The sequence below is a fragment of the Tamandua tetradactyla genome, chromosome 11 (genome assembly GCF_023851605.1).
Source record: "Tamandua tetradactyla isolate mTamTet1 chromosome 11, mTamTet1.pri, whole genome shotgun sequence".
Lineage (NCBI taxonomy): Eukaryota > Metazoa > Chordata > Mammalia > Pilosa > Myrmecophagidae > Tamandua > Tamandua tetradactyla.
This window is the reverse complement of record NC_135337.1, coordinates 49648-63826: the sequence shown is the minus strand read 5'-3', so window position 1 is coordinate 63826 and position 14179 is coordinate 49648. Positions and strand designations below refer to the sequence as shown.

At 39.2% G+C, this 14179-nt stretch overlaps 1 protein-coding gene across 8 annotated transcripts in view; it reads left to right on the top strand.

Moving 5' to 3' along the window:
* The window catches only part of LOC143649767 (uncharacterized), a 101438-nt gene that overhangs the window by 79081 nt on the left and 8178 nt on the right, over nucleotides 1-14179 (top strand). For 4 of the 8 annotated variants that reach the window (XM_077119691.1, XM_077119692.1, XM_077119686.1 and 1 more), the window contains one exon: nucleotides 6-5844. The exons of 1 other annotated variant lie outside the window; for it this stretch is intronic. In XM_077119691.1, the coding sequence (XP_076975806.1) occupies nucleotides 6-110 (105 nt within the window). In that variant the 3' untranslated portion in view covers nucleotides 111-5844. Of the gene's footprint in view, nucleotides 1-5; nucleotides 5845-12780; nucleotides 14036-14179 lie in introns of those variants that run through there. 3 more of the 8 variants (XR_013159167.1, XM_077119688.1, XR_013159168.1) reach the window with 2 other exon arrangements.

Sequence of the window (14179 nt, the reverse complement as noted above, 5' to 3'; positions counted from 1 at the left end):
CTCAGAACCAGCCCCAAAGAACAAACTGGTCACACCTTCCATGGCCCCTCCCTGCTAAGGATCCTTCACATGCATCCTCTCCTCTTCTCATCTGCTACTGCAGTCCTTAAGTCCTTCCTGAGGTTTCCTTGTAGAAAACTTCAAGTTTTGGCTTATATCCACAGGCAGACTTCAGATGAGAAGAAAATATTCCATTCTCCAGAGACTTATCCATGGAGGATAATTGCCAAAATCTTAGACCACCGTTACAAGTATCCATAATCATACTCCTACCATCTGCCAAAGTATCTGCTTACCTGACTTTTAGAATCCTCTATCAAACTCTTTAATATCACAAAGAAATTATTTTTCCCTAAAAATGATGTGCTCATCTAGACTTTGGGAATTTTCACAATAGATCATGTACCAGTTTGAAACTTGTGTACTCCAGAAAAGCCATGTTTTAATCCTGATGAATCTTGTGGTGCCAAACCTATTTAGGGTGGAAACTTTTGATTAAATTGTTTTCATGGAGACTGACTTTCTCAACTGTGATGTGACCTTTTGGTTAGATTACTTCCATGGAGATGCACCACACTCAATTGTGGGTGTGGCCTTTTGATTAAATGGAGAATTAATTCCACCCATTCAAGGTAGGTCTTGATTAGTTTCGTAGAGTCATTTAGTAGGGAAAACTTTTGGTGAAACCTCAGGTACAGAGACTTGGTGAAGAGTTGCTTCAGAAATGCCTAGACATGGATGTTTTGAGATGCAGATACCAGTAGATCACCATGTGCCTTCCCATGAGATGGTAAGCAAGCCAGAACCCAGAGTTGTGTCCTGGAGGAGCCAAGTGAAGGACCACAGCTGCTTAGAGAGGAAGATGCTGGAATCAGAAGCTGGAATCAGAAACAGAACTGGGGAGAAGGGCCAGCAGACACCAGCCACATGTGACAGACATCTGCCTTTCTTGAATCAAGGTATCTTTCTCTAGATGCCTTAGTTTGGACATTTTTATGGCCTTAGAAATGTAAACTTACAATTTAATAAATCCCCATTATAAAAGCCATCCCATTTCTGCTGTATTACATTCCATCAGCATTAACAAATCAAAACATGATATTTCATTTTCTTTTTCCTCCTTTCAAATAAACTTGAGCACCAGATGGGTTCATCTTAGAGAAATCAATGGATCAGCAATTAGACATATTCAAGGTAGGCCACTGTTTTTCTTCCTAGAATGTGCCACCAAAGATGTCAAGGTAATATTCCAGCTGCAGAAATAGACTAATCATGACCCCAGAGTCTCATCCTTTAGCACTTTTCCAAAACAATATTCAAGAATCTCTCCTGATCACTCCAAGGAGACCCCAAGTCAATATGGGGCATGGCTACGGTGTGGGGGACATGCAGGATGGTGAGGGTGACTGTGTTGTCTGCCCCAGCCCTGTGTTTCCTAAGACCTAAACACCAGCAGCTCTGGGCCTTTTGCCTCCTATCCTGGTCCTGCAGGAACCAATGTACAGGCCTCCCACACTCTATAGGGCCTTTTTGAATCTGTGCATAGGACCCAGATGAAATGTAATTGTTAACAGAACTGTTCTGATTTCCAAGTTGCCCTACCTGCCAAAGCTTCATCCTGGCTGACAGAGTGGCCAGAAGAAAACTTTGACCTTTCTTAGCTCCAAGAAATCTTTTACATACATTGCCAGTCAGACTATAAAGCAGTACAGCTTCTTTGAAACAGCTTAGTTAATCCTCAAAAAGTTAAAACACGTAGTTATCATATGACTCAGCAATTTTACTCCTATGTATATGCTCAACAGAATTTCAAACACATATCCACACAGAAACTTTCAGTCAAGTGTTCATTGAAGCATTGAACATGCCATTGCAAAAGTGTGGTTCCCTCAACTGATGGATGTGTAACAGTAGTAGTACATTAATATGAGATGGACTTTGAAAACATCATGACACATGACAGAAGCCACACATAAAAGATCACATGACTCCATTCTATAGGCAATTCTATAGAGACAGATCAGTGGTTTCCAGTATCCAGGGAATGTGGGAATGTGGAGTGACTGCTAATGATATGGGATTGCTTTTGGGGGTGATATAAGTATTTTGGATCTACATAGAGATGATATTTGTACAACATTATAAATGTACCAAAGGAATTTTTTTTTAAATCACAGTTTAAAGGGTGAATTGTATAGTATGTGAATTATACGTCAATTAAAAATACATAAGTTCTAGCCATGCTTTGGCATGAGATCGAGCATCTGACCATGGGACAGTCAACTATCCAGGAGCTTGGAAAAACATGTTTTCAGCCACGGTCTTGGATGAACCTAAGCAGGGACAGAAAGTGGGTCCCAGATGCTTCCTCTACTATTCAGAATAATGACGGCTGTGTGAACTGGAGAAAGAAGAGAAGCCTGAAATGCTTTCAAGCCTGCCATTTCCAGCATTTCTCCACCATGGGTTTCCTGCCTTGGGTATCCCAGGCACTGAAATTGACCTACTGAAGACACTAAAAACTGCAGCTCTGAGGAGATGGGGAGGGGAGGGACAAACTCTGCATAAGGGCATCCTTCCATCAGTGCTAATCCCCTGTGGACACTAATGGGGCTGGGGGCCAGGCCCTGGGGAAGCAAGCACAGCTGGGATTTGGCCCTCTGAGCTGATTAACACCTGGTAACTGATGTGGAATAACTCCATAGCTGTTGCCTTGTCACTGAGTCCTCCAGGGAGGGAGTTTATTGGCACTAAAGCCCTACCCTTCCCAGGACCTTAGGGGTTATAATGAAAGCTGGGGAGGCTGACCCTGGATGAGTCATCTTGGAAAGCACAGCCCTGGGGATATCTCTGCCATGGTCTGAACCCCTCTCCTGCTTGCCCTGCTGGATCACTGCACAGGTGAGGGGGGACTTTATGGACTTGGTATGGGGTCAGGCAAGACAGCAGCTACCCACCCTCATCTCCTCTTGTGACCATGGGGGTCTCACCTGTTTTCATGAGTCATTTCCCAGGCTACAGTGACTCAGAAAACTTCAATGTCTACAACCCCTGGAGGGACAGTGACACTCACCTGTGGCTCCAGTGATGGGGCTGTCACCTCCAATCACTATGTTGCCTGGATCCAACATAAACCTCACCAGTCTCCCTGGGGCCTAATTGGGTGCATCAGTAATCTGGCCTCTGAGGTCCCTGCCTGATTCTCTGGCTCACTAATTAAGGACAAAGCTGCCCCCACCCTCACAGGGGTCCAGCTGGAGGATGAAGTCAAGTATTACTGTGCCCTGTGGTACAGCGACCATTACCGCAGTGACAGATGTCAGTGGGGAAGTGAGACACAAACCCCCTGGCTCAGCCTCAGCACCTTGCTCCCACTATCCTCCAGCTTCTTTCTTGAGAGGTTGAATGCATACAGCTTGTGCCCCATGGTCCCAAAAAAGACATTAAACACATTCATTCAAAGTTTAGAAAATTTCATTTTTAACTTATCATTGTATGATAATGTGATCTCAAAAAATAATATATGGACTTTTTATCAGTAATTGCAAAGGAAATGGGCAACAGTGACAAGAGAAAAAGTATATTATATATATGTAGATATGTTGGCTTCTTTGTGCATGTTTATCAGCTGTATTTGTTGCTGGAGAGGGTATTACCTGCACTGCCCAATGCTAAACACAGTGTTTGGTACAGGTATCACTAGAGTTATTCTTTCCTAAACTAGCTCAGTCCGGAACAGTTATTTATTATTTTCCACTAGAGAGGGTATTGAAGATATTTGCACACCAATGTTCATAGCAGTATTAGTTACAATTTCCAAAAGGGGGAGGTAACTCAAGTGTCCATCAACCAAGGAAAGGATAAAGCAAATATGACATATACATTCAATGGAATGTTATTCAGCCATAAGAAGGAATGAAGTTCTGATACATGTGACAAAACAGAAGTGAACCTTGAAGATATCATGTTGAATAAAATCTTGAAGGCATCACGTTGAACCTTGAAGATATGGTGTTAACACAAAAAGAAAAAGGTTGTATCATTTCACAGATACAAGGTAATTAGAATGACCAAATTCACAGAGTCAGCAACTGGAATATAGGTTAGCAGGGGCCAAGTTAGGGGTAGAAATTGGAGAGTGATGCTTAAGTGGTATAGAATTTGTTAGGGGTGATTGAAGAATTTTGGTAAAGGATGGTATGATGGGAACACAGCATTGTGACTGCAATTAACACAACTGTAATATATTTGCATGTGGTTAAAAGGGGAAATTTTAGGTTGTATGTATGTTACCAGGGGAAAAAATATATAGGACTGCATAAAGCAAACAGTGACCCCTAATCTAAACTATGAACTATGGTTAATAGCACCATAATAATAACATTCTTTCATCAGTTGTAACAAAGATAACTTACTAATGGGAAGTATTAATAATAGGGGGATATATGGGAACTCTATTTTCTGGGTGATTTTCCTGTAAACCTGCAACTTCTCTAATTAAAAAATAAAATAAGCTTAAGTTGCTGAAAGTGATTACTCTGAATTTCAAATCAATTCAACAAAGTGTGAGTAGAAGGGAGAGGAAGAAAAATATACAAATAAAAAATTGTATACCCTTTGCAGAATAATTTGACAATTTGAGCAAACATACAAAAAATTTTGGATTTCCTACTTGAGATATTTTACGATTAAACTCCCCCCCCAAAAAAAACCCAAGAAGATGCCAGTTCTGTAACATTTATGAATGACTTCGTTGACTTTCATTAATATTGGTGGGATTCACTTTGTTTTAATTATAGAAAGCAACTATTCTTGCATTTTTCCCTTTGGAAACAAAACTACTGAAAAGTTTAAAAAGAATTGTGTTTTTCTCTCAAGTTGATGTGACTCTAAAATGCTTGGAACTATCAGTGAGATTGTAGTTTCCTTACTTCACTGAGAAGGAAAATTGAACAAAATGTGTTTGTGTATGGGTGGGTGGGCTAGGTGTATGCCTGTGTTTTAGGGGGAATAAGAAACTTAGACAATGAAGATGTAAAATAGGGCATAGTGTGTAGGGATAGAGAATCTGTGGCTCAGTCTCAATGCTTTTTGTCAAAATGTAGGAGGCCCAGAGTTTTAAAGAAAACCTGTGGTTTTGTTAACTGCAAAAAAAATAAGGGGGGGGCCATGGTTGCTCAGCAGGCAGAGTTCTCGCCAGCCATGCCAGAGAGCCAGGTTTGATTCCCTGTGCCTGCCCATGTAAAAATTTAAAAAATAAATACACAGCCTAACCTTCTGCCATTTTGAGGGACATGTAAGGCAACTTGGTTGCAAGCAGGATCCTTTGCATCCTTTCAATAACCAGACTGGCAGAGCTCTGGGAGCACCTTGCCTGGGCTTGGAGCCCAAGGCCCACTGGCTGGAGGAGGGAGGTACGCTGGGCACTGTCCCTGAGGTCTCTCCACCTGCTCTGGGAAGGAGGTGTCAGCCTCCTTGAAAGGTTGCTTTCAGGGCCTGCAGTTAGCTACAGAAAAAACCCAGCCCTAGAGATGAAACACAGGTGTCTGCTCCACATGCTGGGTCTTGCTGATGTCCCCATAAGCTCTTGTGCCCCCTTTTCCCCTGTGCTCATAGCCTCATCCACCAGGGGTAATGTTCATTTTCTCTAAACTCTTCATGTTCAGCAATGGTGGTGTCAATTTGGCATCACAGTCTAAGATCTTTCCACTTTTCTTGGAGAGTTTGGAAATGAATCTTTCCTTAGTCTGAAGCCTCTCCAGATCTTGAACTTCCCAGCCCAAATCCTGGGTCTGTTAGAACAGAGTACCAGAGGGTGTGGCCTGGGCTAGGGTGAGTGGGACTGGGGCCAGGGCAAGGGGACCAGGGGCAGGGCACAAGGGGCCAGGGGTGGTGAGGGTGAGGCCCCAGAAAACCTTTAAGGATGTTAAGTTGCAACTAGAAATTGATTAACAGTTTTGAACATTCATCAGAAACAATTCCTTCTTTTTTGGGATCCTTTCCATACAATCTACTTAAGGTTTGGAGGCAGGTGATTTTTCTTAAAAAGAGTGCATTCTTCATCAGAAAAAGTGAGGCTAAGGAATTCCTGTGAATGAACCTGTAGGTCCAGGCTCGTGGCAGCAGCTGGATGGTCTCCCAAGCACTGTGGTATTGGGGTCCAGTGATGAGGAGATTAGACTGTGCAACCAGGCAGACTGGTGTACATCCTTCTCAGACCCTTATCAGCTCTTCCAACTCCACTGTCTTCTTTTTAAAGTATGGATTGCTCAGTTACCTATGTCTATGCTAACTCCATTTTGGCCTCAGAGTCTACTCAGTCTTCTTATTGATTTTTCACAAGCACATCTTCCCAGGTTTCTAAGTTGTTCTAACAAGCAGCTTAGTCATTTTTGCATTTCTTAAACTTTTACAAATTTAATGCATAAACACTTAGAAAAATAGAAAGAAAATCAAATATGTTTACTTTCAGCAATATCTATACTTCCTTTAATTTTAAATTTCAATAAAGAAATACATATACTCATTCAAAAAGTCAAACAGTTAATTTAGCCCTGTGCTGGTTTGAAAGGATTTGTGTATCCTAGAAAAGCCATGTTTTAATCCTAAGCAACCTTCTGGGAGTAATGATTTCTTCTAATCCCTATTCAGTACTGTATGTTGGAAACTGGATTAGGTTATCTCCATGGAGATGTGACTCAATCAAGTGTGGGTATTAAACTTGATTAGATGGAGATGTATCTTCACCCATTCTGAGTGGCCTTGATTTGTTTACCGGAATCCTATAAAAGAAGTATTTTGGAGAAACCTTCAGAATAACATTGCCACAAGGAACAGAGAGTCCACCAGCCAGAGACCTTTGGAGATTTTGAGAGAGCAGAGAAGGATGACAGAATGCCATAGAACCATGAAGCTGAATGTCCACCATCCAGAGACCTTTGGAGATAAAGAACAAGAATGACTCCTGGGGAGATTCATGAAACAAGAGGTCTGAAGAGGACACTAACAGATGATGCCAGGTTTGCCATGTGCCTTTTCAGATGAAAGAGAAGCCCTCCACTTCATGGGCCTTCTTGCATCAAGGTCTCTCTCCCTAGGTGCCTTAAGTTGTACATTTCTTTAGACTTGTTTTAATTGGGACATTTTCTTGGCCTTAGATCTGCAATCTAGCAACTTATTAAATTCCCCTTTTAAAAGCCATTCCATTTATGCTATATAGCATTCCAGCAGCTAGCAAACAGATATTGGTACCAGGAAGGGGTACTTGTGTTTGCAAATACCAAACAAGTTGGAATGGCTTTTTAAATGGATGAGGGGAAGATTTTGAAGGAATTGTGAGAAGCTTGATAGAGAAGGGCTAGAATGCTTGGAAGAGACTGTTGGTAGAAATGTGGACTCTAAAGACACTTCTGACAGGGTCTTGAACAGATATGAGGCATGTGTTATTGCAGGCTGGAAGGAAGGTGATCCTTGTTTAAAAATGGCATATAATTTGGCAAAGTTGACTAGTGGCTTTGGCTGGAAGGCAGATTTCAAAAGCCATGGACTTGGATATTTAGCTGAAAAAGATTTCCAAATTAAATATGGAAAGTGCAGCCTGGTTTCTCCTCACAGCTTATAATGAAGTGTGACAGAAGAGAAATAAGCTGAGAATGGAACTCTTGGTTACAAAGAAACCAGACATTCAAATGGTGCAACCACTGTGGAAGGCAGTTTGGTGGTTCCTCAAAAAGCTGAATATAGAATTGCCATACGACCCAGCAATACCATTGCTGGGTATCTACTCAAAGGACTTAAGGGCAAAGACATAAACGGACATTTGCACACCAATGTTTATAGCAGCATTATTTACAATTGCAAAGAGGTGGAAACAGCCAAAATGTCCATCAACAGACGAGTGGCTAAACAAACTGTGGTATATACATATGATGGAATATTATACAGCTTTAAGACAGAATAAATTTATGAAGCATGTAATAACATGGATGGACCTAGAGAACATTATGCTGAGTGAGACTAGCCAAAAACTAAAGGACAAATATTGTATGGTCCCACTGATGTGAACCAACATTAGAGAATAAACTTGGAATATGTCGTTGGTAACAGAGACCATCAGGAGATAGAAATAGGGTAAGATAATGGGTAATTGGAGCTGAAGGGATACAGACCGTGCAACAAGACTGGATACAAAAACTCAGAAATGGACAGCACAATACTACCTAATTGTAATGTAATTATGTTAAAACAGTGAATGAAGCTGCATCTGAGGTATAGTTTTTTTTTCTTTTTTTAAATTTTTTCTCTCTATTATCGTTTTATTTCTTTTTCTGTTGTCTTTCTATTTCTTTTTCTAAATCGATGCAAATGTACTAAGAAATGATGAATATGCATCTATGTGATGATATTAAGAATTACTGATTGTATATGTAGAATGGAATGGTTTCTAAATGTTGTGTTAGTTAATTTTTTTAAATTAATAATAGAAAAAAAACAAAGAAACCAGACATTGATACTCTGGAATATTCTGGGCTTCCAGGAATGGAGAGCCCAAAGAATAGTGGCCCACATGAGGATTTAGCCAAATCTGGAACCAGTCAGCTGTTTCAAAGAAAGCCAGGATTTGACCTGGATATCTCCAGGAAGGATTTGTGGAAATTCCTTATGCTGATGAATATGATCTGAGTTTGAGGCTAGTGCATAGAAAAACAATGGTCTTGTGGGACCTGTATAAAAAGAACCACTGCCAGTCAGGACTGAGAGGGACAGAGAAGGGACACGTTGAACAAAATGTGTTTGTGTGCTGGTGGGTGGGCTAGGTGTATGCCTGTGTTTTAGGGGGAATAAGAAACTTAAAAGACAATGAATATGTAAAATAGTGCATAGTGTGTAGGGATAGAGAATCTGTGGCTCAGTCTCAATGCTCTTTGTCAAAATGTAGGAGGCCCAGAGTTTTAAAGAAAACCTGTGGTTTTGCTAACTTCAAATAAATAAATAAATAACTAAGAGGGGCCAAGGAAAAATAACTTCAGAGGCAAAGCAACGGAGGCTGGGTTCTGAAGTCAAGAAATCTCAGGCCAGGAGAGTGGACCTACCCAAGCATGTGGAGAGGGTGAAGTACATTCCTTGGAGCTTGGGGCGAGCCTGACTGACACCACATGAAGGGGTTGAGCATGTGCCCCAGAGGTGGCAGAGAGCCTGGGTGCAGCCCCAAACCTTGGAGAGGGTAGAGCTAAGAAAAAGGTGGTCTCCCCAATGTCCCCCAAGGTTGTGTGCAGAGAGAGAGAGGCAGGCCACTGCATAGGCCTTTGGAAAGTATGGATGCTTTCTAAAGCCCTGAAGAAAAATGATTTTCAGACTTTGAAATCTAATAGACTTTGCCCTGCAGGTTATTGAAACTGCATGGGTCCAGAGATCCCTGTGTTCCTTCCAGTACCTCCATATGGAAATGGATATATGTATCCTATGAATTGTATGTTGGCCACAAGTAACATGTTTTGAGTTTCACAGGTTCAGAGCCAGTGGAGAAATTTTGCCCTAGAACAGACTATGCCTGTAACAGATTTTGATGAGACTTTGTGTTAGTTTTAACCTTGTATTGTATTTGTATTGTTGCTGAAATAGTTTAAGATTCTTTGATATTGTTATGGAATGAATGTATTTTGTATATGAAAAAAATGTCTTTCTTAGGCTGTAGAGGATGGAATGTGCTGGTTTGAAAGGATTTATGTATCCTTGAAAAGCCATGTTTTAATCCTAATCAACCTTGTGTGAGCAATGGTTTCTTTTACTCCATATTCAGTACTGTATGTTGGAAACATGATAGGTTCCTTCCATGGAGATGTGACACAATCAGGTGTGGGTATTGATTCATTTACTGGAATCTTATGAAAGAAGAAATATTTTGAAGAAAGCTTCAGAATGACATAGCCATGAGAAGCAGAGAGTCCACCAGTCAGTGTTCTTTGGAGATTTGGAGAAAATAAGAGGCTTGGAGAGGAAGCTAGCGGATGATGCCATGTTCACTATGTGCCTTTCCGGATGAGAGAGAAACCATGACCATGTTTGCCATGTGCCCTTCCACTTGAGAGTGAAACCTGGAACTTCATTGGCCTTCTTGAACCAAGGTATCTTTCTCTGGATGCCTTAGATTGGACATTTCTATAGACTTGTTTTAATTGAGACTTTTTCTTGGCCTTAGAACTGTTACCTAGCAACTTACTAAATTCTCGTTTTTAAAACCCATTCCATTTTTGGTATATCACATTCCAGCAGCTAGCAGATTGGAACAAGCTCTATATAATGCAGAGCAGCATCCAGTTCCAATCTCCCCAACACTGAGTCTCAACCCCAAAGCAACAACTTTAATCTTTTAAATGCTTCTTCTGTTATTTAACTTTGCATTTCTGTATCATGCCTCTAATACTATTATTTAATTTAATTCTTATCTATTGCTTCCCTACTAGAAGATAAGGAATTGGGTGTATTACAACCTGGCACATACTCCTTTCCCAAACTTCCTAATCTAGTAATAGCAAACGTTTTGTTATACCAGTTTTCAGGGTTCATTTTGACAGATATTCACAGCTGAGCTTGTAATGTATTAGGATTACATCTACTTCTTATATACCTTTTTGTTTTTGCTTGACTATATAGTCTTGATTTGTTTGCTAAATTTTCTATGTACTTATTACTAATCCACCCTCCACATTTGACAGTTCTGTTTTTCTTTCTTTCTCTCTCTCTCTCATTCTTTCACCCTGTTTCCTTCTTTCTTTTCTTTTTCTTTCTTTCCTGGAGGCCAGGGACACATTATGACTTTTCTGGGTCCTGGAGTCCTTCTTTTGTTTTAGCTGGCCCTTTCTCTCTTCCTTTATATATATAATTTAGATATACAACATCCATCTATCTATCTATCTATCTATCTATCTATCTATCTATCTATCTATCTATCTATCTATCTATCTATCTATGTATCTATCTATCTATCTATCTATCTATCTATCTACCATCTATCTATCTTATGGATATCTTATATAGATAGATATAGATATATAACAACTGCATTAGCTTAAAGATAAATAAAATCTAGGTTGGATTTTCATTGGTGTATAACCATTTCTGTTATAATTATTTTTTCTTCCTGTTTTTAAAATAAATTAAAATGAAAATATTTTTCTGGGCCCCTTAGAGTATACAGCCCCAGGCAGGGTGCTTACTGTGTCCAGAATAAGGTAGTTTGATTGGAGGCCTCTGCCACTCCTGCAGCCCCCTTTCTCTCACTGTATATTATCTAGGACACAAGATGTCCCTTTCCTTTCCTCCTGACAATTCCATTTGTTGATCTCATATATTGAATTTCAGATTGTTGGGATCCCATATCTTCTTCCTTGTATTACTCTCTCATTTTGATAGTTCAGAAGGTTTATGATTTATCTGCATTCTTCCTTCCAAAGGAAGAATGTCCTTGTGCCTCTTCTGTTCATTTGAATTAGTCTCATTATTGCTGTTTTACTGGAGATATGGAAAAGAATGTAAGTAAATGTTCAGGTCCATTTTTTGATGATTGGTGGAATGTATCTCAGAAATTTTCTATACACATTTTATGCACCAGTTAATTTTAATCTCGTTTCCTAGAACCCTTAGAACAAAGAAAGTATTCTGTTTATGTGTGTGTGCACATGTGTGTGTGCTTATATGTGTGTGTGATACACAAGTTAAGAGAGCGTGAGTGCTAAAGCCAGATGTTTATGTCTTAATTTCATTTTATTAATAATATTTATATAATCAAAAATTAAATCTACCTTTCTCTCCCCCACTATATCGTATAATTAGTTATTAGTTTTAAAATGTACTCTTTCTTTCACAACTTTACATTGAATCCATCTAATAGCAAGTTCTTCCAGGGGTGAATTGAGCCTACCTTGCCTAAAATTTAAAAATACTTTTTTAAAAAAACAACAGTACCTCCTTCATCTTCTAACTGCATCTCACCTATACACATTAGGAAAAATTAAATCTTAATAGCTAACAAAATTTTTTACTAATATAAAATGTAATGTCAGTCCCCTAGATGGAAGGTTGTGAAAAAAATCTATAATCAATTATTCAAATTGTTTACTCATTCCTGATGGTCTCAGGTACAGGGTTAGGGTTAGGGTTAGGGTTAGGGTTAGGGTTTAGGGTTAGGGTTAGGGTTAGGGGTTAGGGTTAGGGTTAGGGTTAGGGTTAGGGTTAGGGTTAGGGAGTTAGCCTACCAGACTGGGAAAACTCAGTCTGCTAGGCTTAAATTCTCACAATGATATGGAGCACCATTAAATTATTACCTGAGGAGCCCTCGAAATGATATCCTATCCAAGAAATGGAGTTCTTGGTTATTTTGGTCAGCCTGAATCATAAGTTCACCACTTTTGCTTCTCAGCAACCATTATTATCTTTTGTGTATCTTTCATGTTCAAATAAAGGGAAACCTGAAATTCAACCCTATCATTGTGAGATTATATCATGATAGACAGACGCACTCCTGAGGCTTTAATTGTAACTTTTGCTAACATCAATATGCTTCATATAAGCTTTGATGGAAATCTAACAATAAAATAACCTGCAGCACAGCTCATGTAGTCCCACTTCTGAAATAGATTACAGCTTATGAATAAGCATTTTCTACCACCTATTGTTTGTTCCCTTGTCTGGTGGGAACATGTCAGTTTCTACCCTAATGAAATCCAAATCCTTTATTGTTTTATTTTGTTTTTCTGTTTTAAATTGCTTTTCTCATTTCAGTATTGGAAATTCACCTATTTCTAATGAGCACTAAGTGGATAGGCATTGTCCAGAAAATCTCCTGTTTCGTGAGTAGTCTCTCTCCCCTTCGTTGCATAGTACTAACCCAATTTCCCTTTGTAATCAGCATCCAGCCCCCAAGTCAGTTCAGTCTCCTGTTCTCTATAAGTTGACAAGTTAAGTATAATATTGACAGTGACCATCCCACAGTCATCTGTTGCTTTCTGGCTTTAAATAGTCTGGCTCTAAGGAAATGGTTGCATGACTTAACTACTGAATTAAAGTATCTAATACACCCTGTATTTAACCTAAGCATCACAGAGTGATTTACTCTACCTGGAGTTATAGCCAAGCCTTCTGTTAGCCATTCCAGTAGTATATCATCCTGGAAGCTTCCAGAAGAAATAGCAATACTTGTGAATTGAATGTTTCTGAGCCAATTGGCATGCTTTCATTACCATAAAATTAGTTCCTTTATCAAAGGTAGAAATGCCTTTCTGATAGCTTTCAAATAAGATAGGGGTTAATTGTCCCATAGAGACATAAGGATAACTGGTATACACAGAGAATGGAGCCATTTCAGTGACTCAACATTTTCTGTGGGCTAAGTATTCAGGTGTAAGTTGGGTGATATAGTATTTTTTATTACATATATACTTCTATCACTGCCACATAGGTACATTTCAATTTGGTCTTTGAACAAAAGTCAGAGCTTATGTGAAGAGAAGTTGAATGACATCTGATGGTTTGGTCATTTTATCTACCTGATTGAGGTAGTTGAACTTTTGCATAAAAATAACTTAGCTCACAGTGCAAGAATGTAACAAGGAGAATGAATGCTCTAAATTCCCTCTCTTTATTCAGCCAAGGTATGCTGATTCAAATCCAGCCAATAACCAGAGTGAAGGGACCCTGAGAGATGAAATACAATTAGGTAATATTTTTAGGAATAAAACATAACAGAGAAGGATATGCACCATAGAGCGATGAAGGAACAAATAGAAACTTGAATCACAGACAGAATAATAGTAAGGGTTAACATATTTTAATAAATGTTTGTTCCTTTTGTTAATAAAGTAGATTTGAATGTTTGTTATGCAGTGGAATTTGATTAATCAACATTATAAGGCAAAAGCAAGCTTAATTGAATTCAATTTAACTTGAAAATGTGGAGAAAAGGATCTTAAGAATATCTTAAGAATGAAGAAATGAGGATGTAGTATTATTTTCTATTAGAGGATTAAGTTAAGAGGTAGTATGCCCTGTGGTTTTCCAAGGCTTTAGACCCTCACCCAGCACAGTCAGCATAATATAGTTTATATAGCTATTATTCTAGAATAATCACTACTAATACATCCTTTCATATTTCAAAGTGTTCCAGATCAGCAAAAGATTCTTA